The 27,260-nt window shown below is 53.5% G+C and overlaps 1 protein-coding gene across 1 annotated transcript; it reads right to left on the bottom strand.

Annotated features, from left to right (window-relative positions):
- Positions 1–1,566: 1,566 nt before the first annotated feature.
- AMN (amnion associated transmembrane protein) lies at positions 1,567–22,715 on the bottom strand. The gene is made up of 12 exons (XM_059474914.1): positions 22,403–22,715; positions 20,571–20,689; positions 20,413–20,457; positions 11,173–11,260; positions 9,465–9,700; positions 7,810–7,947; positions 7,622–7,730; positions 6,497–6,579; positions 5,447–5,633; positions 4,453–4,627; positions 2,103–2,205; positions 1,567–1,851 (listed from the first exon to the last, which is right to left on the bottom strand). The coding sequence occupies exons 1-12, from the start codon at positions 22,713–22,715 to the stop codon at positions 1,756–1,758; spliced, it is 1,692 nt and encodes a 563-aa protein (XP_059330897.1). The 3' UTR covers positions 1,567–1,755.
- Positions 22,716–27,260: the final 4,545 nt, after the last annotated feature.

The raw sequence follows: 27,260 nt of genomic DNA, 5'->3' as shown, positions 1-27,260 counted from the left end.
TGAAGGCCTGTGGGCTGGAGTCACCTGCAATGAACTGATGTGAAAGAGGAGAAGAACACAAAAAGGCCCTCACAGCAGAAAGGAGGGATGTAGCTGGTGGAGGATGTGGCCTCTCCCACAGGCACCATGGTAACACCACGGCTCCGAGCTGCACTGAGCCCTGGCCATGTCTGGCCCTGTGGGTCAGCAGCAGGGCTTGGGCTGGGGATCCACCTTGGGCTCACACCACAGGAGTGACTCTGTGTGCTGTGTGGTGAGTTCCTGGGTGCTGTCCCTGGGTCACTGCTCCCCAGTGATGCACTGGTTGTAGGACCATGGGATGGTGGTATTGGGTATTCCCCATGTCAGCTGGTGGAGGCTGATGGCTTCCTCTGCTTTCTGACCTGCCTGCTGACCATTTCACCCAGCAACAAGTGCCTGAGAGAGGCAACAGAGACTCCTGCCCAGGCAAGCTGCTTTTCAGCCCAGTACTGGGGGAGGAGCCCCCTCAGGAGAGGTGAAACCCCAAGGGGGTGTGTGCCCTGAGCACAGGACTGCCCTGGCTCTGCCCCACTTGCAAATGCACCACAGCACCCAGAGAAGCCTTGCTCCCTGCTGGCTTTGTGCTTTTGTCCTGCCTGTTCCCAGAGGGCAGGGCTGCTCCCACCACAGGCTGCCTTTTACCCTTCTTCAGGGCTCTGATGCACCTAATGATGAATTCCCAGCCCTTTGAGAAGGGATTATGTCTTCCAGAGACTAGAACAAAATATTATAAACTTAAAATAGCTGCTTCCTTATGGAATATGCCAACAAGCCCTACTGAATACTCAGTAGAGTGTAAATTTGCATCCATTTGCATACATATCCATAATTTCCACCTCACCCATCAGCCCTGCTCCATAAAGATGCACAGCCTGACATTGTGAGCAGATGATGGTGTTTGACACAGGCCAGAGCTAACGAGGCCCCTCAGTGCCACTGCCCCAGCCCTCAGCAGAGATGGGCCGGTGTGACTGTCCCCAGCCCTCAGCTCCTGCCTGCATCCTTCCCAGGGACCCTGGCATCAAATTTCCTTCCCCTTCTACCATGAGAAGACCTTCTCACCTTGAGGAATAACAGAATAAATCCCCAAAGGTCCAAGAGGGTTTCTTACCTATCAGTCCAGGCACAGAGGAAATGAGCAAGCTCCAGAAGCCTTCCTGGGGAGGGAATTGTTTAATCAGGACTGCACCTCACCAGCACCCAGTGGACAGGAATGAGAGGATGAATGGGGACCCTGAGCAGAGATCCCCAGCACTGAGCACACTCCTGGAAAGCAAAACAACCTTCCAGACCCTGAAGGCTCTGGGTCATATTCCAAAATTCATATTCTGAATTTCTGTCATGCATCCAGGGATGCTTCCTTCAACCTGCTGTGTGCCCTGGGGCAAACCCAGCAGAGTGCTGGCTAAAGCAAGGGGTGCTGAGCTAGACCCCAACTTCTCTGGATACCATTCGAGACCCAAATCTCAATGCTGAACTATCTACAAAGAACTGACACCTGCAAAATACAGTTTAAAACCCAGAAGTAGCACCAGGGAGACCATGTCCATGTGACTGAGTCCCAACAGTGAAGGCTTGTTTTGGTTTCCTTCACTGAAAAAAAAGACACTTTTATTCAGGTGGGATCTGCTTCTGGCCTGAATCCCACCAGGAGTGATGTGAGGGGCTGTGAGGGCTGGAGAGGTGGTGATATCCCCAGGGGAGTGGGGTCTGCCCCAGCATGAGTCCACACCATCAGGTCTCTGTCTCACTCGCATTGTACAGAGGGTTGAGGTAGAACACCTGGAGATCTTTGGACGCCACTTCTGCAAGGTCAACATCTGGAGGCTCCTGCAACAGCAAGGGAGGAAAACCAACCAATGGGGAAGAGGAACAAAACCCTTGGGCAAAACCCACCCAGGGCTGAGTCCCTGCAGCAGCCAGAGGCCGGTGACCTCAGGGAGAACAGGAATGTCCCACAAACCCCTCCTGGCCTGGGGACAGCAGGATCCCTCTCAGGTAACCCCAGGAGGATTTCAGGAGTGTCACAGCAGTCAGCAGCTCCTGCCCATGCCCCAGGCACCCCGGCAGGGGGGACTCACCACGCTGAACACGGGGTTGTCAAAGCCTTTGTCACTGGCTGGTGCAGGGGGCGCCGGCTCCTCCATCCTCTCCCAGGGGTGCTGCGGGCGCAGGGTGGGCAACCTGGGCAGAGCTGGGCATCAGCACCCACAGCCCTGCAGCTGGGCATCAGCACCCACAGCCCTGCAGCCCTGCATCTGGGCATCAGCACCCACAGCCCTGCAGCTCCCCCAGCTGAAACCCAGCCGCCCCAAGAGGTGGATGGCAAATTATACAGGGGGAAAACATCAGGCTGTTATTGGAATGGGGTATTTGTAACCCTGCCCAGGGAAAAGCAGCTGTACCCAGCAGAAATCATTCAGCCTGGATTTCTGGGACCTGCATTCTGGAGGGAGGAGTTTGCAGAGGCAGGCAACTCTAGCACAGGCTTCATTTTGGAGCAATCATTCCTTCCCTGTGGCCTAAATGAATTGCCACAGAGCTGGAACCTGTTCCCACTGTAATCTCAACAAGTATTAATTACTTTTACCATTACTTTTATCATTGCTTTTATCACATTATCATTTTTTTTCATCTTAATCACCATCACTACTTGTGTTATTTTCTTCATTACTTTTCTCCTAAGGGTCCCATTCACTGAGTACTCCCCTGCACTGGGCAGCTGCTGCAGGTGGGCTCAGCAGCAGGTCCATGCACATCACCTCAGGAGCTCTGAGGGAAGCTGTGCCAGGCCCCTTTTGGTGGAAACAAGGGGACCTGCAGCTCCAGTGGCTGGGCTTGTGTTCAGTTCTGTCTCCTATAGCTACACAAAATTCCCTCCTGCTGCTGACAGAGCTGGTTTCAAAGGCCTGTCCAGCATCCAAAGAAGCATCAGTGAAAGATAAATCATCAAGTAGCAATTATGGGCCTGGGAGTTTTATTTAGAAATTAAATGAAGGCATGGGTTTACTGCTAGGAAATATCATGTCAGCACGTGTCAAGCAGCAGGGCAAGTGTTCCTGGCCAGGGCCACTGCTGCACAGTGACAAAATCCCAGTGGAGAAGGCAGGAGGGAACAAACAACCTGACTTGTGAGCCTGTGACACAGCAGCCCCAGCACAAGGGAGCTCAGCACCCCCCAGCAGACACAGGTTCATTTTGCACATGCAAATTTAAACAATTCCTGAGCCCTGGTTATCAAGTGTACAAAGTCAACCCCACTTGCTCAAGCTGGGTACCCTGCAAAACCCTCCATGAGAAGGTGGGTGCATGTGGGAGAACAGAGGTGGGTGCCCAAAGCACCCACCATGGGCACTGCTGGGATGCCCTAATCACAGCCAGGCCCCATATCCAAGCTGTGAGGGAAAATGGTGACGGAGAAGGGTATTTGTGATGAGCTCCCAGCTGTGGTGCAGCCAGGTGCACCCTCCAGCCCTGCCCTGGGACCTGCACTCTGTACTCCATGCTGTGTAAACAAGCAATGCACCAGAAGCTGCACTTGCTTTTGGAATGGCTATGAAGCTGTGGGACAAGTGTTCTGCATTATTTTGATGCATTTCTATCAAGCTGCTGGCAGGTTCAGTCCTCCCCTCCCCAGCAGGGCTGCAAACTAATGGTGCCAAGGAACAGGAGGTGTCACCAGGCACCATGACAAGGCTGGGCAGAGGTCAGGAGGTGTCACCAGGCACCATGACAAGGCTGTGCAGAGCTCAGATGTCACCAGGCACCATGACAAGGCTGGGCAGAGCTCAGGAGGTGTCACCAGGCACCATGACTAGGCTGTGCAGAGCTCAGGAGGTGTCACCAGGCACCATGACTAGGCTGTGCAGAGCTCCAGCAGCCCTGCTCCCACCCAAGCACTCTGCACCCTGCCAAGAGGCAGCTCCTCATGGTCATGGAGGAGAATGAAGCAACAGCCCAAGAGTACAGAAGTGCCTTTCAGCCACCTCACCTCCAGAAAACCATGAGAAGCAAGGACAGGTTTTAAACTGACACAGGGCAGGTTTAGATTAGATATTGGGAACAAACTCTTCACTGTGAGGGCAGTGAGGTTCTGGCACAGGTTGCCCAGAGAAGCTGTGGATGCTCCATCCCTGGAAGTGTTCAAGGTCAGGGTTGGGGCTCTCAGAAACCTGGTCTGGTGGAAGGGGTCACTGGCTATGGCAGGGGGCTGGAACTGGATGATCTTTGAGTCCTTCCAACCCAAACCATGTTGTGGTTCTGTGAACAGTAATGGGAGGTGGCAGGGTGCCAGTCCATGCCCCTTCCCATGGGAGCTCTGGGCAGCACCGTGTGCCCTGTGTGCCAGGCTGGAAGGACAGCCTGGGCTGGCAGCTGCTCCCAGGCAGACGCAGCCTGAATATCTGCTGCTGGCAGAAGCCCCATCCTTACCTCAGCTTTCCCCTTCTGTAGAGAAAGAGGATCCCTCCAAGGAACAGGAGACTGAAGAGCAGCCCCATGACCGTCCCTGCTGCGATCCTGCTCACTGGGGGGCTCCCCACCTGCCCAGTGGCAGTGCTGCCAGTGGCCACTTCCATTCTGCCACTTGAAATGCCGAGAGCTTCACCTGGGAAGAAACAGGGATGAGGATTGTACAGGGCAACACATCCCCACACCCACGGCAGAGGGAGCCTTCAGCTGGGTCAGGTCCTGCCTGCCTGGCTGATCGTCCTTTCCTGGGAACAGGAATGGGATTCACAGGTGGATGGACTCAACGGGGACAAGCCCCTCTGGGTCTGCCACCCACACAATGACCACCAGGTCCCCTGGCTGTGACCTGTGTGCCCATTAGCATCTGCCAGTCTTCACGCCATCTGCAGAAGTGGCGTCCAAAGATCTCCAGGTCTTCTACCTCAACCTGTCTCCTGTCTACCTCTGTCTCCACAAGCAGCATTCTGGCTGCAGAGCAGCTCTCCAGACAGGGAATCTGGGGGCCCTGGCAGGCACCCAGCTGGTCATGGTCAGACGTGGCATGGAAGCACACTGGTATCCCAGGCTGCAGGAGGAGAATTGCCAGCAGGGCAAGGGAGGTGACCCTTCCACTCTGCTCTGCCCTGCCCTGGTGAGCACAGCTGGAGCTGTGGTGAGCCAGGCTCTTCTCAGCAGGTCCCAGTGGCAGGGCAAGAGGCAATGGACAGATACTGAATATGGTAAATTCCACTTAAATACCTATATTCATCTAAGTATTTATATATAAAAAACTGTTTTACTGCAGAGAGAGTCAGTTGTGGAGACAGGCTGTGGAGAGATGCTGTCGAATCTCCCTCCTTAGAGACATTCAAACCCAACTGGCCATGAGGGCTGCTGGCAAGGGAATGCAAAGCTCTGGCCAGCAGTGGGTCTGGGTGCCCCTGCAGGGGACCTGCTGAGGAGAACAGGGGGTTACCGTGCTGTGCTACGTCCTGCATGATGTCTGCTGCCAGCTGCTCGGCAGCGGTGCCCGCCTGCGCTCCCGCTCTGTCATCAATCAGCACGATCTGGATGAGAGGAGCGGCGCCGCGGGACACGAGGCCCAGGAAGGTCTGTGCTCTGTGCACCTTGGACATGGCCAGCTGCACACCGGCGTATCTGGGCTGCCCAAAACACAAGGAGACAGTAAAGCCAGGGAGAGGACAGGCACACATCAGGCACATCTCCAGACAGCCACGATGGGTGCAGATGCAAGGCCCACCTGAACCCTCCTGTGAGCCCCACCACGGAGCTGCCATCCCTGTCACGGCAGTGCCATTCCATTTCCCAAAGGAGAGGCCTGTACATCCCCTCTCTCCCAGGCTGTGACCAGCACCCAGCACACAATGAGCCCCCATGGAGGAGAGCATGCTGAGAAAGCAATTTCATGTATCACACCCATTAAAAGCTGTATGAAGACGTGCGGCTGTAAGGAGGGCAGGCAGACAGCTTTCAGCTCAGGATCAATAGTGCAATACCCTGGTATCGAACCTCCCAGTGCAGCACAGAGCACACCTCCTCCCCCAGCAGCCCCTGGCAAAGAGGAGGGATGTCATGTTGTGTCTGACAAGCAGCAGCATGAAGTGATGCTTTGTAGAGCATCTGAGAGCTGGCCAGTGCCAGGGAATGCCCGGCTGCAGGTTTGCCCATCCCAGCTGTGTGTGCTGAGCTCCCTGCTCTGCTCTGTTTTCCAGAGCAGCAAGCCCCCCTGCATCCTTCCCCACTGCAAGCCAGCAGCTCTTCCTGCCCTGAGCTCAGCAGCTGGTGGGGCTGTGGTGGGGAGCAAGGAGTCAGCTCCCACAGTAAGCAGGCACATCCAAGAGGTCACACAGGGAGTGTGGGCCCTGCAGGGTGGTGGGGAGTGAGCTGCACCCCTGGCACAATGGGACCACATGCCCCAGACAGTCCCACAGTCATCATGTCACCAGCAGACGTGGCAGGTGGCTCGTGGTTTCATTAGCCCCTCCCAATCTGGCAGGCTCAGTACCTGGCTCAGCAACTCTTGGACCAATTTGTCCTGGTACTTCTGCAGGTCAAAATCAGGAGTGAACTCCAGGTTAATGGTGGCCCCTGCAGCCAGAAAACAGACAGACAGACATCAAACTCACCACGGGTGGGCACAGAGCAGCCACAGCAGCACAGCTCTGACTGCTACGATAGGCACTGGAGACCCTCTGGTACCCTGTGCAACTGATCTGGCTGGGCTCAGGGACAATCCTCCCCTGCTGGTCTTTTTGTCAGCTGGGCTTGATGAAAGGCCTTTGACTTTCCAGTATAATCTGGAGAGAAGCTTTCCCTGGAAAGTTTTCTCATACTTATCCCTCTGGGAAGCTCTTCATTTCCCTGGTTCTGGGGCATGAGGCAGCACTACCCTGGCTTGGGGGGGAAGGCTGAGGAGGGAACACCTGTGCTCCCCACACCACTGCACTGCAGTCATGGGGACAAATATTTTCCTGGGAAAAAATACAATTAAGCATTTGATGAAATTTTAAATTGTCCTAAAGAATGTAAGGGCCTATGCTTTTAGGAGCACACTGGAGAAACATATGGTGGCATTTTAATGAATTTGGTATGACATACCAAATATTGGATGCCAAGTATCCAGGTACAGTTGTGCATGAAAAATTGCCCCTAGCAACATTTCATGCAGATTAATGGAGGAGCACCCATTGCAGAGACAATGCTGTCAATCTGCATGCTTTTATTTTAAATAAAATTAAACAAGCTGGCTGTTGGGGAGCTGACATTACAGTGGAAAAGGCTGCATGTCCTCTGTGTGTTTTCAGCTGCATAAACTCAGCAGAGCCCTATTAGCTTGACGAGCTGTGACATCCTGACAGGATAAACCAGAAGCAGGGACAAAGGGCTGCGACTGAGAACAAGCTCCCAAAAGCCAGGATCTCTTCAGAAAGATGTGCTGGAAGGTGGCACAATGGGATCTGCACATGGGACCCACAGATGGGACCCTTGCCAGCAGGGATACAGCAAAACTCCAGCTTACAACCAGCAGCAAGGACCCCCTGCACCCAACTTTCCCCCATGGAGCCAGGGGAAGCAGGCTGGGGCAGCTGGCATGGCAGGGAGGAGGAATAGGGCCGTGTTCCCCACTCACCACAGATCCCACAGCAGTGGCCAAGGGGCTGCAGAGGGCTCTGGCACGCTGGCTCTGGGCACTGCCTCCCTGGTGCCCTGAGCAGGGCTGCGCAGATGCGGGGGCCATCCTAAAGGAGAGCAGGGCAGTGTCAGTCCTGGCCCCACAAACTGTATGGGAACCCCCAAAACGGGAAAGGGAAGACTCACCAGGGCGTTCCCACAGGCACAGCCAGACTTATCAGGACAGCCAGTGCCTGTCACCTGGAGAGTGCCATTGCCATGAAACTGCAGCGGGGCAGAGGGGCCCCCCAGGTACCCAGCCCAGGATGATGGGGTGTTCAGCTCCTGTGCAGGGAAGAGCAGCAAAGCAGGTGAGTATGCCAGGACAGGTCCCAGTGCTGGCCCCAGGCACCCAGCCATGCTGCTGGGACACCTGGTGTCACATCTGATGGCCACCACTGGGAAGCCCCAGTGCAGGCAGTGATGCAGCAGGAAAACCCTGCCAAAGCACTCATTCCATCTTTTCCCCTGGATCAACATAAAAACTCTCTCAAGCCAAACACAATGACGCTGAGATGGCTGGGCCTTTTCTTCTTTTGCTTTCCATCTTTCTGCTGGCTCAGAGAATTCAAGTTACCAGCTTTTCACTACTGGGAGGAAGGGGGCTGGGTTTGAACTGTTTTCCCTCTATCTGGGAAAGAATTTCTATGTGCCTGGAATTAGCAAAGGCTGAGCTAGACTAACCAGCCTCATCCTGCCAAGTCACCAGTGATTCTCTCACCCACTCTCTTCCACAGAAAGTGTCTCCATGCTCTGGCACAACAGGTAGATTTCTCAGGCCCTTGGGTGAAAATAGTCATCACAGAGCACAGAGTAGGCTGGCTACAAAGGGATAGAGAAGCTCATAAGGTCAGTTCTCAGGAAATATGTTATGATCATAAAAAGCACCTTCTCCTTCCATCTCATCGCTCAGCAGCAGCCCCAGCCCTGAGCGACAGCCAGCAATGGTCCCTGGATGGGATGACGTGCTGTGGGGTAATCTGAAGCATCAGCAGGACCAGCATCACTCTGAGCACCCAAGAGCATCCACCTCTGCATCCCCAGGGCTCTGTGGGGCTGGGGTGAGTTCTGCTGGGGCACTGCCTTGTTCAGACTCGCCCGCACTCGCCTGGGCACCAACTGAGTCTATTACTCAAAAAGCAGCTACCTAATGCCTGGCCCTGAAATGGCAGATCCCAGCCAGCACAGCAGCAGAAATAATAAATAACTTATGAAACGCCTGCCGCATCTCCCACTCCTGGAAGGAGCCTGTGTTTACCGCTGCAGTGCCTGTGATCTTCTGCTCCTCCGACCAGGAGGGACAGGGCTCGTGGGGAGCCTGATTCCCGGGCTGAGGCACAGCAGCCTGCCAGCGCTTCTATAATTATCCCTCCAATCAATTAAAGAGCAGTGCTGAAGCAAAGCTGGGACACGATCACTGGGCCACAGGCCATGTTAAGGTCGGGGGCAGGAGGGAGGTGTCCCCAGAGGGTTCCTGAGCAGCACGGCTGCAGACACGTGCCTGGGAAGGGAGTGACCCCTGGGAGCCGCAGAAGCTGCCATTTGCTGATGGTTTGACCCGTGCATATTGGCCCTTTTTTAAACATTCATAGTGAGACAGCCTGCACTCCCACACTTCAGTGAAGGAGCTGATAACAAACTGGTTGATGCAAAAAGCCATAGAGGCCATCCACAGCAGCAGCAGCAGCAGCTCATGGAGCTGCAGCCCCGCGGGTGTGCCCATCTCCCCGTGCAGCGCTGCTCCCCCTCTCGGGGCTGTGCTGAGAAGGAGCCGAGCCAGTTTCTCTTCCTCCCCGCCTCACCTGGCCCATGACAGAGATGCTGCGGAGCTGAATCACGGGCTGCGCTGAGTCGGTGTTTACCCGGAAGGAGGTTTCGGGCTGGAAGATAACATCGTCGTGGCGGCACGGGACGCGCTCCTCATGCACCGAGAAGATGGGCCCGCCGGGCCTGAGCTCCCCGCTGGGGAGGACATCCCGCCACAGCGTGGGGTCGAACCACGAGCGGTGCTCAGCATCAGCAAACCTCACTGTTCCACCTGGAAAAGGGACAGAAAAGGCTGAGCATGACCCCAGCCCAAATCCAAAGCCCCAGCAGATGCATCTGGGTTGGTAAAACCTTCACCTGAAGTGAAGGATCTCACCCTGCGGGCAGGGAGCCGAGGGCTGGCCCTGGCAGCCCCCTCACGGGCACCCACTGCAGGCATTTCCCAGAGCTTGGCAAAGCTTCCCAGAACTCAGGGCTGGAGTCTCAGCCCAAATCCCACATCTGCCTGCAGGCTTCCAGGCCCAGATCCCACAGGATATTTTTTCCCCATTTTTTAAAGCTCATCCTTAAGGAGGATGTTAAGGAAGAAAACATCTGCCTGAATGCTGAGTAACAGCTAAATCTGATAAAAATGGGTATGATAATTCATGTCCCAGTTTCCCAGCAGCCTGGCAGTCTGCAGAAATATGACAGGCACTATTCCCTGCAGCAGGTAACCCCAAAGCCAGTGCTCAATTTAACTATCAATTATTTAACCATTAACCATCTCCGTGCTGGTTAGTCTTATCATGCAGGGCCCTGATTCCTTCTCTCCCTTCCCGGCAGCTGAACCTTTATCAATTCAGCCAGCATGCAGGTATTTAGTGACTGAATTATTTGAATTCAATTTGAAATCATGCTTTAGGGAAGTCCATTTGTGAAAGCTGTCCCAGAAACAGCAGCTGATTTCAGGGGAGCAGTGCATGGCCAGCAGGAAAAGCCCAGTGCCAAGCACAGATGCTAGAGCATCCCTGCTGGGGGGCAAAGAGCCCCAAAACAAATAAAATTATAGGGATGAAGGATTTCAGAGTGGTTCCAGACAGTCTTAAGATACAATCCTTCTTCTGGGCAGACTGATTTAGACTTTTTCTCTCTTTTTTCTCTTTTTTTTTTTTTTCCATTCAGAGTGCAGGCACAGATGCTCTGCTTGAATACTTCCTTCCCTGTAGAGGAACTAAAAAGTTACTTGCCACTGAAAGCATGGGGCAGTTCTTAAGCACCCCAAATACACCTCCCTAGAAAACAGCTTTCAGATAAAAGCAGGCAGCAATGACACAAAGCTCCTGCCTCAGCCATGGGCTGGGGGAGGGGAGGATGTGTGTGTGGGGCCAAAGGCCAGCGTGTTGTGGTGACCATGGTTTGGATCACCAGTGTGTAACTCCTAACTGGTTTTCTTTAGAAACACCATGGCAGAGAAAATAAGGGCTTTGATGTGGCTACATGCTTAATAGGCAGGGGAAAATACAAACAATATTTGCCTCTCTGCTACAACTTCAAAGGCTTCCCTACTGTAATTACCTTTTAAGAAGACAGGTGATCTAGGAGGAAAAAAAGATCTGATGTGAGGGAGGTCATCAAAGAAAACGTAAGTATTGAAGAGGAGTGATTCACTTTGCCCTGAGGTAGGACCTTTGTAGAAGTATTTGGGCTGAATTTACATGACTCATCACAGCCTGATGGGTGCCTGGTTTGGGCACAGAATACCTGAGTCACAGCCTGGATCCCAGCTGCCATCGAAAGCTGTGAAGGCTGCACCAGCTGCCAGCAGGAACTCTCCGTTCAGGGGCAGGTACTAGATAAAGGATGCAGAGTGTTACTGTCCTGCTGCCAGCCACCCAGGCTTGTTACCAAATAACACTGCTTATTGTTAGGCTGCCTATTACAGTCTCCAAGGCACTTCACAGTTATCAGGAGCTACCCTTACCGTGCCCCATGTACCTGGGAAAGTATCAGCTCCTGGTTTTATGGATGAGCATCCTGTAATGGGGAGAGGCAGTGTGACATTATCCTCCATAACACAGAAAAGCATTCAGAGGAGCAAGAACAGGAAAAAGCAAAATAAGCTCTTTGACAGTTTCTTCCTCCTCTTGTACACACTCACAGCAGCTCAAGAAAAACCCAACCCTACTCTGCAAGTGCCAGAGGCCCCCTCACTTAACAGGTTCTCCCCTCCATGGGCTGTGCTTGCCCCACAACATGTAAATCAGGGGCCCAGGCTATGCTTGGTACAGTGTCAGGTAGTGAATTTGCACTGAGCACAAGCTAAGGGAAATGCACAGTGGCATTGGGAGCAGCTTGCCACAGCCAGACTCTCTTCTTGCTGGGCAGGACATCACCAGCTGTAGTCAGGGTCACAGCACTGACCTGGCTTCAGCCTGCAGGGCCCACCCATTGACAAACATCAACAGGCACAGCTCTGCCATGGGAGCCTTTCCAGCAAGAAACTGTGGCCACCTGGGTCACCAGCCAGCACTGCTAACTCTGGGACAGGCCCTGACATATGGTTGACTCAGGCAACTCATCCACAGCAAACAGGTTATTCAGCCCAGCCCATCTTATTTTACATTTACAAATTGAAGAGGGAAAGTCGTTATTTCTTCCAATATTTTAGAGTCAGTGATGCTCAAGGCATCCTTCTCTAATTTGGTCTATCCAGTGTTTTAGCATCACTCCCAACAGCAGCTGAAAGCTCTCCAGGACTGAGTTATGCCAACGTACAGGGTCCTGTGCTCAGGCAGAAAAAGTTAAATGGGATTTTAAGGTTTCATCTACTTAACTGGTCTTTAAATATGTATGTAGGTTAGAGAAAGCAAGAGTTATGACTGACTGCTGCATGGTGGCCATGACAGCTCTCCGTCCCTGGGCAGTCCTGCCTGAGGATGCTCAGTCCCACTCAGAGGCCACCATGGGGAAGGGATGGGGGAGGTGGACAAGGCAGAAAGCTCATCACCCCCAAACTCTAGGTGGGCACCTGTTAAGAAGTTGAGTGCCTTGTTGGTGCAGTGCTTTGAAAGCCTTAGCCCTGGTGCCTCTCTCCTGGCTCAGGAACCTTGAGAAGCCAGGACAGTGAGCAGAGGGTGGCTGTCACCAAGACAAGTCCCCCAGTGCTCCTCTGCACCATCTGCTGTGGACCCAGCAATGCCATACATTGGGCTGGACAACAGGGGATGACACTGGGAGTAACTGAGGTTGGGGCAACATGTGCCCCAAGAGCATGCATTCCTCCCCCCAGCCAGGAAGAAGCCTTTGCTTAGGGACATTGCTCCATCAGAGCACAGCTTGTGTCCTGCCATCAGGTTCTCTGAATTTCTATTACTTTTGAGTAAGGAAATTTGTCCAATACTAAAGCACTGAAAAAGGCTGAAAGGTCTGCCAGGATACAAAAGGCATAATGTTCTTTAGCTGCAGATGAAAAAGCCATCAAAACATGTCTGTTTTGAAGCTCAGGACTTGGTTGGCATTCAGCTGGGTGAGGGCAATGCTACCAGCTTCAACCACAAAATGCTGCACTTCAGTTCAAGTGCCCTGGCTTGTTTTCCTGTGAGCTCAGGCAGGAGTGGGTGATGGGACATTAGGAGCAGTCAGCTGCCACCCATGCTCAGGCCAGTGCCACCAGCACTGCCAGCCCAGTCCCTTCTTCCAGGCTGGCTGGGCCATTGCAGCCCCTGGCCCCTGCAGCCAGCTGTGCACAGCAGGGCCAGGCAGGAAGGGGGCCAGCTGGCTGCTGGGGCCAACTGAGCTGCCCAGCCTGGGCCTTTGGATGGGATGCAGCAGATCATTTCACCAGCACAGGGTACCAGCTCTTCATGGCAGTCAGCTCTGGGCACCCTGCACGTGCTTGGGAGGGCAAGCAGGTCTGGATGGGCCAGCAGGACACAGCACCAGTTCTACTCAAGAGGAGAGCTGGGAGAAATGTCTCATGCCAAATCTGCCTCATGCCTGCAACACCTGTGCTCTGGAGACATTGGCCTCTGACCTCTCAGGACAAGCTGCAGCTTCTCCAGCCACCACAGGAGATCCCCCTCCACTGCTGAGGCCAAACTCCCAGGCTGGCTGGTATTCCAGAGGAAGCTGCTCATGTGGGTGTCAGTGAGGCAGTGAAATGAGAGTGAGCACACACCATGTCCCTTCACACCCTGGGATTACCCAAACACTGCAAGCACCGGCCCTGGAATTAAAATGCAACACAACACGATGCAAGACAGGGCACAGAGTCACCTCATCTCCACAGACATCAAGCTCAGGAAGAGCTCTGCACTTCTGCTTCATCACGGGAATGTCTGGGGCTGGGCCCTGCAGCTGTGGCTCCCTGCCCACTGTGCTGCACATCCACCACCAGCCCTGCCTGAGATTCTCACCACAGGGCAGCATTTCAGGAGAGTCTCCATCACCCAGTGGATCTTTGTAAATAATTTGCCCTTTCTTTTTTCCTAACATAAGTTAAGCATCTCAGCTCGCTGCAGAGGACAAATAGAGACTCTGGTTGGGCAGTGGTTTTCTACCTTTGGGAATTTAGTATGGAAATTGCATGGAGGTTGGGCCACTTTCCAAGTACATTTTGAACTGAGCAATGACAGGTACCAGTGGACCTAAGCCAAAAAGCTGGAAGTTTCATCTGCTTTCCCTTCCTCCTGCCAACATGTACTCCAGGGCCATTAATATAGTGAGTGTTTAGAGTCCCATTAGTCATTTTCCATCCCTGATACAGGTAAATCACTTATCTCCTCAGTTATCATTATCAAGTGTAATGACAACCAAAACACAGTCATTTTTCTTATCAAAGTCGGGGGGGGGGGGGGGGGGGGGAAAAGAGGAAAGACCCTATGTGGCTCTTGGACCAGCCCCAGCATTGCACTACCAGAAGGAATGTGCTCCCTCAATGCATAAGTGAAAAAGAAACTAGCCTCCAAAATGTGAAATAAAAAATAGCAAAGTCCTGAGAGATGGCTTTCCAATCAGGTGGCCTCTGACTGGAACCAGCCTCTGGCAGATTCTTGAGTCCCAAGCATCAGGCTGAGATGACTGACAGGAGCACTGTGACTGGCATGTCACCATCATCAGACCAGGTATAATGCACACTTGTGCTTTAACCTGGGTGAACAACACTGGTGACTGCAGCGAGGTCTTCCCCCAGCCTTGCTTTTATTTGCAACATCAATGCATTTGAATTCCTTGCTTGGATGGGATGGTGCCACCATCCCCATCACTCAACAGTGTGCCTGGGCACACTGAGCTCCACAGTGCTGCCTCCACAGCTGCACCAGCAGGCAGGTCAGCAGCCACAGCCCCCAGCTACATCCCCTTGCCTGGCACCCAGCCCAGGAGCAGCTTTGGCCCTGGTGCTGCTGGCTCTCCACTGGAAAACATCACTGGGATAGGATGCAGGTGGGCTATGGCTCCAACACAGACTGCTGTAACCCACCACAAGCAATAATGCACAAGGGAAATTTCCATTTCATCTTTCCCAGTACAGCCCTGCTGGGGCAGTGGCAGCAGCAGGCAGCCAGGGCAGCAGATGGGTGGGCCCTGCCTATTCTGTCCCAGGTGGGAACAGCAGGGGGATTTTCCCAGGGTCTGCTGGGGCTGGGGGTCTCAGCACAGCTGGTGCCTGGGTGATATCCAGCTGCTGGCTGACACCCCAGAAAGGCACAGGGCCAGGATCATCCACAGGTGAATCCCTCAGACAGCGCTGGAGCATTGCCAGGGGCTTGCTCACAGCCCAGCATTCCTTGGGTTCATTACTGAGGCTTCATTCATCTACCCTCTGGTCCAGGTGAAGCTTTCACCTGCTCCCTCAGGACAGTGTCCTTCCCCTCAGCCACCCACACCACCCCACACCCCCAGTTTGCTGCCAGAGCCAGCCTGCTCCTGCCACAGCCCTCAATCCCACATCAGCTAGTCCAGGTCCCCAGTAAGGCAGAATGACCTCCTGCCACCCCAAGACCTCAGTGTGAGGGTTCCTGCTGCTGGAGTAGCACCTTGCTGCCCAAAGACCTCCCTGCTCAGGCACATGGTGCCATGAGGAATGGAGCTTTACCTTCCCAAGGAAACCAGGCCAGAACTGCAGCCTGTATCCCCATGCTCGTGCAGGCTGGTGCAGCACGCCCGGGGCACAGAGGCTGGTGCTGATGTCCATAGGTCCCACCAGCAGTGGTGGGGGATGCCCACAGCCCGGCTCTGACCCCAGCAATAGCTCACCCCTCTGCTTCTGACCCAGAGCAAGCAGGAGCACAGGCACAGGCACGGCGTGCCAGGGGATATCATCATTTCAGTGTCATCCCCTGCAAGCTAACGAGGTGCTTGGCTGCTCTCCCTGCCCAGCAGCAGCAGCACAGCCGCGCTGTCATTAACGCCGGAGCCGGCTCCCCTGCTGGGGGTGCTCATCACGTTTCACGGTGTGTTTCAGCACACGAGCTCCCCACAGCACCTGCCCAACCTGGCCTTGCCACCACATCCCCTGGCACAGGGTGGCCTGACACATCAGGTTCCCAACACATCACGGTCCTGCCCGTCCCTACAGAGAAGCCACAGCTCCTTGGCCATGCCACGTATGTACTGTCTGATACAACCCCTGCCAAACCTCCCCAGTGAAAGCCATGGGAAGACAAAAAACAAACAATAGACCCAAAAAGCGCATTAACTTGATTGCCGATGGCCAGTACAGACTTCTAGCTGAACAGGTCCTGACATCATACAAAAATCAGGTGTCACAGGGACATGGGAAGCCCCGAGCTGTGGATGCAGAGACACAAGAGAGGCTTAAAGCCACTTGCCAAATCTATTTCAGATTAGTTAAGCTCCTTTTCCTGAACTTTCCTCTACGGGCAAGGGCAGAGAAAGCCAGGAAGAGGTTGAGGTGTGTGCAGAGGGGCCATGCCCAGCAGAGAAGGGATGGCAGACAGTCCATGGAACAGCTTCCCAGCCAGCCAGGCTCTAGCATCCGCTGCAGCCCAGGATGCTGGCAAGCTGCTCTGCTCATCAGACTTTAATAACTCGTCCTGCTGGAAACCAGCCTGAAATGAGCAAATAGACTCAGGGAGATGAGTGTAAATGGCTGCTTTACCAAACTCCTTTCCTGCATGCACCTTCATTGTAAACACTGACACAGAAAAGACTGCAGGATTCCATCTTGGAATTATGTGCTGGCACACACTCCCCAGAAATTTTTTATCTTCATCTTAGGGGAAGGAAAAATAATCCCTTTTCTGGTTGTCTCATTACCCTGGTGTCTGGGAAGAGGTGGGGGAGGGAGCACCGGTGCCTGGGACTAGCGCGAACTGTGGCAATTCATTAGAGCCGGTGCCCCTGGAGAGCAATTGGCATTTCGAGATCAATCTCTGCCAGGAACCGAGCGGGAGCATCCTGCAGCAAAGCCGAGTACATTCTGCTCTCACAATTAGGCAGCTAAAAATATAAGGCTTGGGGGAGGTGTCCCTGGTCAGACCCCAGTGCCACTCAGAACCCTTGCCCAGCCCTGCAGCCCCTCGTGGGGCAGGCAGGGAGGGGGTTTGGACAGATGCTGCCCCACAGCAGAGCTCGGGGATGGGGCAGAGCTGGAAAGGTGATGTCAGGGCTGCCGAGGAACCCCAGCCAGGGTCCTCATCCTGGGGTCGAGCAAGGCTGCTCGGCCCATGTGAATAAACCCGACTCCTGCCACCCCAAAAACAGAAGCAGCAGCATCCATCCCTGGCCCACATATCAGTGCTGGCCAGCTCAGGCACAAACTGCACCAGGGCTGAGGTTCCTGGGGCAAACACCAGGCTCACGGCTGCAGCCATGCCCTGCCCTGGCTCCCTTTGGAAGCACAGACATAGCCAGAGGGTCCACTCACTCTCAAGAGTCTTTCTCCCCAATCAGGAAACAAACAAAGCCAAATTCTGCCTTGCCCTGGAGCACCCATGCCAGGCATCATCACCTCCATTTCCATCTTTTCTGCACGTTTAGTCTCAGGCACCTCCAAAAGCTGGCTAAATACTGATCTGCATCTTTAGGCAGCTAAACACCATAGAAAATCCAGCCTAATCACAACGGTTGTGCATCAAAGCCACTTACGCTTTAAGCTGGATTTGGATTTAATGTGTGACTGAATTAGGGATCCATCTGAAACTTCAAATAACTGCTGAGCTGGGTGCTCAGTGGGTGAGCTCTGAGCAGGGAGGCAGGCTCTGTGCCCCAACAGCCTCCTCCCAAGAAAGCATCTCCCAGCACTTGGCTGGTGCCCACATGGGATGGATGGGGAGGGGAGCTGGAGAGCTCACCATACAGAAGTGAGCTTTCACATAAACGTCCAGGAGAGGAGCAATGGTGACACATGAGGACTGCCTGGCACTACACTCAGCTGGGGAGTTGGGATGGGAGATCTCATGCTGTACCTCCACCAGCAGCACCAAGCATGCCCCCCTACAGCAGGCACTTATCTTCATGAAAGTCACTGACAGCCTAATCCTTCCTCAGCCATGAATTTCCTTCTATGGTACTATAGCAAACAACATTCTGCTTTTATTTTTTTTTTTTTTTTGGCCAAAGGCTGTATAGCATCTCCATGGTGACTCTAAAGCTTAATGTATTCTTGCTGATTTAAGTGATTAATGCTCCAGCGCGTGTGGCTGGCAGCCGAACAGGTGCAGCCCAGCCTCCCTGCAAAAATCCTCATGACCAATTCATTTTCTAACCAGCTGGTTGCCAAATTTCATGCCATTTGCATGAGTGGCAGCCTGGCTCAGGTGGTGGGTTTCATTCCTTTTTCATCCCTAACCTTGGCAGTCCCTGTGTCACCTGGTGACAGCAGAGCACGGCAGTGAGCAGGAGGGAAGTGCCTGAGCTGAAATTACAAAGAAATATTAACCACCTCACTAAGAGACATGCTGGGACAGTTCACAGGGAATGGCTGGGGCAGTGATGCTCACAAGGAAGGTGTGAGCTGCAGTACAGGTTACAGGCAGGGCTGGCTGCTCACCTGCAGTGCAATTCAGCGCAGGAGGAAGATGGTGCCCTCACAGCTGCATTCCCTCATGGATCCCTCCCCATCTGCACAAAATTCACTGTAACCCTGGAGCCTGTGCAGCTGCCTGCCAGCAGCAGGGGCCCAGAGAAACCCCAAGGCACAGAGGGTCCCCAGGGGCTGCTGCCAGCACTCTGGATCCTTTGACAGGGACGAGCCAGGGGTCACTGGGGCACCCTGAGCCATCCCTCAGTGGCAACAGGAGCCATCCTCCCGAGCAGGGGGCAGGGCCATGGGTGTTGCTTTGTGCTGTGCAAAGGTTGTGTGGATCTCCCTCTCCCCAGGCTGCTCAGCTCTGCTCTCCAGCTTGGCTGCAGGAGGCTCAGCCGTAATGACTGGCGCTGCTCTGCAATTATGCACTTTGCAGGCCTCTGATGAAAGTACTTTAGAAATATTATACATTCATCTGTAAGTAAAATCAAATCTACTGGAGTGGTATTTTGCTCTTTTCTTCTCTGGGTAAATTCCACATCATTTATTACATTATATTTGTACGTATTTCCCCAGTACATTCTTTCCTTCAAAAATTCATATTTAAAATGCCATATAAATAAAGTATCTTTTACAAATATTTGTAGAGGGATTAAACATGGCACATGGCGTTATCAAAGCATCAAAACTATTAGTGGCGTAGACAGCCTGAACAAATTACATCACATAAATTTCAAGGGCTTCTTCAAATTCAATGGCTAATAAAAGAGCAAAGCTGCCCTAAAACCAAGAGAGGAATCTCATCCACAAGCTCATCAGATCTGGAGGAGGAGGTTTTCCAAACAGGATCCAGCCCATCTCTTCCTGTCCCAGCACTGGGAGAGGGCTCACTGGGAGAGGGCTCACTGGGAGAGGACCCATCCCCCACTGGCAGGCTGGGACAATGAGTTTGCTTTCCCCTTTAATTCCTCCCTGTTAAATTTTACCCTCCAAGCCACAGAGATTGAGGGCCCATGTTACCATGGGTGCCTGTCAGCCTGCTCTGGGACAGAGTTCCTCATGTGGGACAAAACCAGGTTGCTCAGAAACCCCCTCTGAGTTGAGCCCCTTTCAATCTTGTATCACTCAACACACACATTTCAGCAGGGTGTTGTGCCCATGCTGCCACAGCTAGACTGATCACACCACAGAAAAATACAAAACCCAATGGCACTTGAAAGAAAATTTCTCAAGCAACATTCTGGGATTTCCCAGAACACTTTGTTTTCATTTTAAGATATTTTGATGTCAGCTTCACTTAGCTTCTGCCCAAGGCTAGTGCCTGCTCTGTCAACAATGCTGTGGGTTGGTGCTCCTCAGCCAAATACTGCTAAGCTCTCCATCACATGGAGGGGGTTTATCCCTCCTTTGAGAAGAAAAAATCAATTTCTTTAAAATGAAATTGGATTTTGCTGAACTTTCTCTCATTTCCCCCAAATAAAAACAAACAAACAACAAGCAAACAAATAAACAACAAAACAAAACCAACCAACCAAAACAAACAGAAATGGGCTTTTTGGTTCCATGGTACAGAGAAACCCAGGCTGCTGTAGGACTCCTGTTCCTTTCCCCAGCTGAGGCATCCTTAGTCTGGCTGGACCATGGACAAAAGTGTCAAAGACCATGGAATGAGTTTAAACTGACAGAGGACAGTATGACATTAGATATTAGGAAGAAATTCTTTACTGTGAGGGTGATGAGACACTGGCACAGGTTGTCCAGAGAAGCTGTGGGTGCCCCATCCCTGGAAGTGTTCAGGGCTGGGTTGGACAGGACTTTGAGCAACCTGGTCTGCTGGAAGGTGTCCCTGTCCATGGCAGGAGGTTGGAACTGATCACCTTTAAGGCCCCTTCCAAGCCAAACCATTTTATGATTCTGTGGAGAGGGGGACAGGGGAATGTGCCACCAAGCAGAGCTCCAGGGCTGGCCCTGCCCTCACCCACCCTAATTCACCTCTGCCCACCATGCCTTACCATGTCTGTCAGCGCATGGGGAGACCCGACGAAGACTGAGACAACCTGCAAGAAAAGCAAGAATGAAGTGTGCTTTGCCCTGGCAGGTAAAGGGGCTTTTCCAATGCCTGACGGTGTTGTGTGACAGCAAAAATAAAATAAATTTAAAATGTCTATACCTTGTCCTTGTCAAAGTGAACCACATCCCTGGCACAGGGGACTCTGCCTTTATCCCAGTTGGAGGCGGTTTCGAAATTGGTGTTGGGGATCCACTGCTTGTACACGGCAGCGGTGGCAGCTGGGAGGGAACAGAAAAACCAGTTTAACCCAGTCCATGAGAGGCACTGGGAGCCTGCTCTGGGATGTGCTTTAGAATGGCTTGGCATTTATAGGTCAGATTTGGGGATTTTCTACCCAAAAGCAGCTCCTGCATTGTCCCAGCTGAGCAGTCACAGCCCTTCTCTACAGAGGGGATTTTTTTTGGCTGGGTGATGGTTTTAGCCACTCAGACAGGAAGAGAAGCAAGGGACAAACGCTCAGCAAGCAGACAGAAGGCAGGGAAGTATCCTGCAGGCAAAAGGTAAGAATAGCATAGACCTGGTAGTTAAGCAATCCTTGCAGGGGGCTTAGTTGTCACTCAGACTAATTAAACAAGCAAAGATTCCTCAGCCTTTGTTTTCCAGAAGGTACAGAGTGGGCATGCAGAGCTGTGATACCACTATGACAGGGCAAGACAAGAAAGGGCATTGGCTGTGGGACGTGTAGCACAAGTACAGGCTGCTTTCATGTGTTTGGAGCTGGAGAGGGAGGATTCAGTGGTGTACTTCAGTCTGAGACATAAATGTGTCGGGAAATAGGGTTCTTCCCCCTGGGGTTTCCTGGGACAGTGGCAGTCCTGCCCTTGGGGCCCCACAGGGATGAGCCTGCTGGGCAGGGACAGGACATGGCAGAGGGGGTTTCACTCTGACCTCTGTTTGCACAAGCACAGCAGAGCAGCCTCCCGACCTGACACTGCCCAGGCTTGGCTGGGGGATGCATGTTCAGCTGAAGATGAATGAACCTCCACCAGCCTGAATTAAATGGCTTCAGGCAAGTGAGTATGAGACACAGAAAATTACCTAAAACCCCCCTTACTTTTGTAATTTTAATGGATCATCTTTTCTGTAGGAGAAAGACCCATAAAATTACAAAGTATGTAGAAAGCCCGTGGTGGAAGGGCTGGGGCCCTGCAGAGGGAACGCAGGCCCAGCCCGGGGCGGGAGGGGCTCTCAGTGACTGCAGCGCTGTACAAAGCCCGGGCCCGGCTCCTCCGAGCGATGGGTGCGATGTGCCTGCAGAGGCTCTATCAGCACACAGAGATCACCGTGAGGTGCAATTTGCGCTGTTTACTCTGCCAGGGGCTCTGCCGAGACCGCTGGCTGTAATAGCCGTCTCCAGATGAACAGGAAACGATGTATTTTTAACCAGAATGAAAGTCCTGGAGCCCAGGTGCAACCGCGGAGGGGCTCCTGCCTCACGCCGGGCTGCGGTGCCTGAGGGAGCCCTCAGGCTGGGCGAACACACCCGTGCACTCTGTAAAACCCTCCGAGAGGGAAAAAAACATTACCGGCGGTAAGAACCGCAACCAAGCTGCTGCTCGCAGTGTTGTGGGCATAAACACCTTCCTAGCTCAGAGCAGAAAAGAGCTAAAGAAGGAAAAAAAGCCCCCAGACAGCAATGGCAAATTGTTCCGTCCTTGCTGCTGTTCCCTCGTGTCCCTGCCGCCGGGAAGCTGGGGAATGGAGAGGCCGGAGCTCCAGCCGCAAGGTTCGGCCGGCCCCACGGCACGAAGCCTCAGGGCCCGTAGGCCGAGCGGGCTCACAGCGGGCCCACCCTGGGCACGGCTCCCCCGGCCGCAGGTTAATCCCTTTGCCCCCTGCATTCCTGCACCCTCCCCAGCCCTGGAAGTATCAGTGTGCTGTTTAATCGGCCCTGTCTCCCGGGAAGCGCAGTCCTTGAACACCAAAGCTACATGCATATTCAACAGGGAGCGTGTCCTGCAGCGCAGCGCTGCTGACTTCAAATGAGAGGCTCAGCAGGCTCTGCACGGCTGTCCCAGCCTCGGTGCCTGCCTGCCTTCCCCATGTCCGGCTGGAAATGCCTTCTCCCGTCTGCCAGTCCGGTACACTGGGAGTGACAGAGCCCGCAGCTCTGCTGCAGGGCTGCTGGAGTACACGAAACGCGGAGCTCGCCCAGCGGTCACCCCTGCTCGCCAGGGCGGCCGGGCCCTGGCCGTACTCACCCAGGAGCTGCAGGATGCCCAGCAGGGAGAGCAGGCGCTTCATTCCGCAGGCGGCTGCCAGCCCTCGGCCCCGCGATCCCTGCCCCGCTGGACCTTGCACCTTCCCGGGCACGTGATGGGCTCAGCCGGGGAGGCTGCAGGGAGCAGGGAGTTCATCACAATGGGAGGCAGGCTTCCCCCAGCACGAACCCCACCCTCGCTCTGTCCCTGAAGCTCAGCTCCGTTCCCAGTCCCCCTGTTTCCTTGGAACCCGTTGGGAATCTAAGAGAGCCACTGAGGAAGCAATTGGGGAGGCAGGAGTGGGGCTCCCCCAGTTGGCTCACCAGACCTCGCGCCACGCTCCCCCACCCATCCAGGGCCAGCTGGAGGGTGTCGGGGTGAGCACATCCCTACCGAACAACAGCTACCTCCCAATTACTAATAATGGCCTCCGTGTATTTTCAATTAGCTCGCTTGGAAGGGAGCAGCTCCCAGCCACGACTCGTACTTTGGCCACCAGCTGATTTGATCATTAGCCGGCAGCGCCAGCACAGCCCCACGCTGCTCCTGTGGCGGCTGCTGGCAGCGGCACCGGTGCATGGGGATGCAGCAGGAGGGGGAACTGCACCATCCTTATCCTCTGCCACAGCATGGAGCAGTGCTGCATGCCGGCCCAGGATGTGTTAGGGGCGGAAAAGAGTGGGGAGAGAGCATGGATGGTGGCAGAGGCTGATGCCAAGGAGAGAGCTGTGGGGCTCAGCTGCCGTTCAGCTGACACTGGCACCAGCAGGGCAAGGGCAGAAGGTTGGTGAATGCAGGGCTTCACTCGAGGCCAGGAGGAGACTGGAGAAGTTCTTGGAAGGGTCATCCAGTGGAAGGGACACAGACCACAAGAAGCTCTCACCTGACATCAGCAAGGATTTAGGAGTGCAAACCATCCCCTGACATCTGCAAGGATTTAGGAGTGCAGGAGTGGGAAGCAAACCATCCCCATCCCACCATTCATACTCCCCCTGCTTCCTAGCTTCCAAATTGGCAGACAGACTGAGGTGCCGGGAGAGAAAGCTCCTTAGAGCTGCAGCTCTAAGCTTGGGCATCAGCCAAAACACAGTCAGCACTTTCTACCCAGGGAGCTCAATGCTGAGAGATGTCCTCGAGGTTAAAGGCTCCTGCACTCTAATTACCACTCACAAATCTCTCCTAGGGGACTCTCAGGGTGAAAGCTGGCTGCAGTGAGATGTCCTGTATTTTAATAGAGGGAGGAAAAATTATAAATCATGGATACTTGGCAATTAGAGCTTGGAGAAAGGACTGCAGTGAGCAGAGGGCAAGTGCATGCTTGTCTGTGCTCTCAGCATCCTGCAGCACAGCCAGGATGGGAGAAACTGCTCATGGGACCCTAAAACCCACTGTGCTGGGATGTGCTCCACACCCTTCATTTTACTTTCTGTACTCTGTGGCTGCTGCTTCTCAGTGCTGCTCGTGCCACCAAAGCTGATACTTGATTTTAAATGAGCTGGAACTCATCTGGCAAGCAGGCAGAGGTCAGAAATCCCCAATCTGCCTGTAAAACTCTGCTCAAGGATGGACAGTCCCTTCTTCAGCATTAGAGTAGGACAGGGCAGGGTAGAGGAATGACAGAAATTCCAGCAAAACTGGGGCCAGAGGCTCACTGCAGCATTGCTGAATAACCCAGTCAGAATAACTCAGCCCTTACTGTGGGTCTCTCCCCAGGGCTGCAGCTTGCTCCTCTCCATCCCAGCTTTTGTTGTTGCTGCTGTCCCAAGATGCTGCTGAGCTCAGGACCAGACAGCACAACAGAAGGCTGCACAGGAGCAACGTTTGGGTCAGGTGGTTACAGGGGGAGTGAAACAAATTGAAAGGAAGGAGAAATCAGTCCCCCAAAATTAAAGCAGCTGCCCTAATGCAGAGATCAGCACATTTCACCCCTTGCTGCCTGCCCATCCTTCTGCTCTCCCGTGCTGACTGCCCACAGTTCCCCAGGGGTGGGGCAAGATCATCACCAGCACAGAGGGGAAACAGCACTCAGTGGATGCTTTCCCAGCATTGAGTTATAAATGGGCATCAAAGCCAAAAACACTGTTCTGCTTAGAGAGCCAGCAGAGCCACCTCCTAAAGCCCTTCTGGACATCCAGCTCCTCCCAGAATTTCCCTGTTGTACAACTGCATCTCCCCTCACCGCTTAAATTTGTATCTTGCAACACAAGGGACTTTGCCCAGCATGAGCACTCAGAGCCAGCACTTTGCATCTGGAAAGGGAGCTCGGGGCTGAGCACAAAGCAGGGATGCTGGGGGCACCAGGCCCCAAGGTGGATGACTGCCCCCCACAGCACACACTTCCTGCAGCCCTCCAAGCAGCAATGGCACCGTCCCCAGAAAGTCATTAAGTGCATGGAAAAATTACTCTGTGGTAACTGTGTTACACGCCATGGCCTCAAACAGAGAGGGAGGAGAAGGCAGAGGTGTGCCAAAAACTGGCTCCAAACCCCCAGTGCTGAAGCCACCCCCTGTGGGAGTTGGGCTGTACCCAGACACAATGTTTGCCAGTCTCTTTGGCACAGGGCAGCACTGCTGAAGGTTTGAACACGAAGCTAAGCTTAGATAAATGAGGAGAAACGGCCTGGCAGGTGATAGCCCCTCTAGCTATTTTCTATCTCATGGCTGCCCTTAAAGCCGGCAACCAGAGAAAATCTCCACGTGATATTTCCTTCCATTTAAGAAAAAAGATAGTCTTGAGTGCAACAGCACCATCTATACTGCCAGAATCAATCTCTGGTGGCAGAGGAGCTGTGTGTGCTGCTGGGAGAGGCATGGCCTCGTTTCAGGGCTGGTCAGGACCTGAAGCTGAATATACAGTCAGTCTGTGCAGTTAAATCCCTCTTTGGAGCTCCACACCAATTCAGCAAGAGGAACTCACCCAGCTTACAGGCCTCCAGCAGCCACACAGTCCCCTTACCCTCAGGGCAGCAAGGCAGGAGGAGTCACTGGAGGGGATCACATTTGGGCTCAGAGCTACCTGGAAGCTACACCCCAACTCACTCCTTATCTGGTAGTGTAGAGCAGGGGAACAAGAGCTTCCCATTAGGGGTGTCCACAGGAGCAGCTACAGAGCGAGACCTGTGGGGATGTAGGGTGTGAGCAACCAGGTTTGCTCCTCAGCCGTGAGCCCAGGCCAAGCTGCACACTGGAACCAGCCCACTCCATCCCAACCTGTGCATGGCTGGGATTTCTTTTTATCCTCGGAAAACTGAGTGTCTTTCACCAGCCATCACTACCTACCCCAGGGACACCTGCTAAAGGGGCCACAGCTGGGAAAATTCCAAGTAATCTCTGCAAAGCTTCTGCGTTGGCACAAAGCAGCCATTGAGTGTCCACAGCAGTGTCTGCAGACAGCTCCCACCTCCACTCACAGCCATGCTGCCAAAACACAGCTGCAACCAAACCAGCTGTGCCCAAATATTGCTTAACCCAAGGTGCAGCCTGCAGGGTGGAATTCAGTTCCTGAGGTCTCTTCTGTGTTTGCCAGCCCAGCCTGTGGGAATTCAGTTCCCGGCTTGGGCCATTCCCCATTCTAGTGAGCCTACAGAACACACCAGAGCACGTGCTGAGGTCCAGTGTTCACTGCCAAAAATCTTCTTGAAGGAGCGAGAGATCTGAGTGGGCCCAGCTTCCCCAGGTGCCACGTTTGTCAAGGCGGGTAGGGAAGATATTTTGGTTTTCACCTGTTTTGGCCAAACAACAAGCCAGACACAATACTTGACAGGAACAGCCTCCAGGGCTCAATCCAGGCGTGCAGGAAGGAACCACACAACTGACTCACGGAATAACTGGGGCTTTGGGGAAGGTTGGGGGAAATCACCTATTTCACCACTTGTTTTGATCACTGGATATTTCCCCATTCCTTAGACAATTCCAGGACTTGGTCACATCAAAGCAAACAAGGAGCAGGATACGCAGGACTGAACATTTTGAAAACCTCTGACTTTTTACCAGACACCAAGCAAACCCAAGGTTTGAAACTCTGGAAAACTTCCCAAAAACTTAAAAAAAAACAAACCCTGAAGTTCTTCCAAAAGATGGCCCTAGCAGCAGGTCCAGGCTCTGGCAGTGTTCCTGTCAGCCAGCACCCTCTGCAGCCCAGGAGCTCCTCACCCTGCTGTCCCTGCTGCTTGGTGCTCCCACAGCTGGCACTCTGCTTCTGTCACCCTAAGTACTGAATGGCCCACTGGGGGAAAGCAGCCCACAAAGCTGACAGTCACCTTCTGGGACCTGGCATAAAGGAGAAACCTTTTATAAAGCCTCACTGGAGCCGGGAAGGGCACCACGTGTCATTGCAATTACGAGTCTATGCTGGGGGAGGAGGAGCAGGGAGGTGAGGAGAGAATTAGCATTTGCTTTCACGTTTAAAGCAATTTGTTTCCTCTCTGCTTATCCTGCTGCTCTGTAATGATGGAAGTGTCACGTCTGAGCAGCAAGCTCCCCAATTTGGGAGGAGGAGACTCCTCTCCAGAGGACTCTGCTGGAAGGTAACCCTCTTCATTAAGGCAAGGAAGCTCACCACCCCTTCACGCTCCACAGCAGAGATATG

This window comes from Ammospiza nelsoni, chromosome 6 (assembly GCF_027579445.1).
Source record: "Ammospiza nelsoni isolate bAmmNel1 chromosome 6, bAmmNel1.pri, whole genome shotgun sequence".
NCBI lineage: Eukaryota > Metazoa > Chordata > Aves > Passeriformes > Passerellidae > Ammospiza > Ammospiza nelsoni.
The sequence above is the reverse complement of the archived record's forward strand: the minus strand, read 5'-3'. Positions and strand labels throughout refer to the sequence as shown.

Coding starts and splice junctions, on each gene's coding strand:
- AMN (XM_059474914.1), bottom strand. CDS start 22,715: ATGAAGCGCCTGCTCTCCCTGCTGGGCATCCTGCAGCTCCTGGGTGAG. Junction 20,690..22,402: donor GCTCCCTGTTGAATATGCAT/GTAGCTTTGGTG, acceptor GTTCCCTCCCAG/CTGCCACCGCTGCCGTGTAC. Junction 4,628..5,446: donor GCAGGACGTAGCACAGCACG/GTAACCCCCTGT, acceptor GTTTCTTCCCAG/GTGAAGCTCTCGGCATTTCA.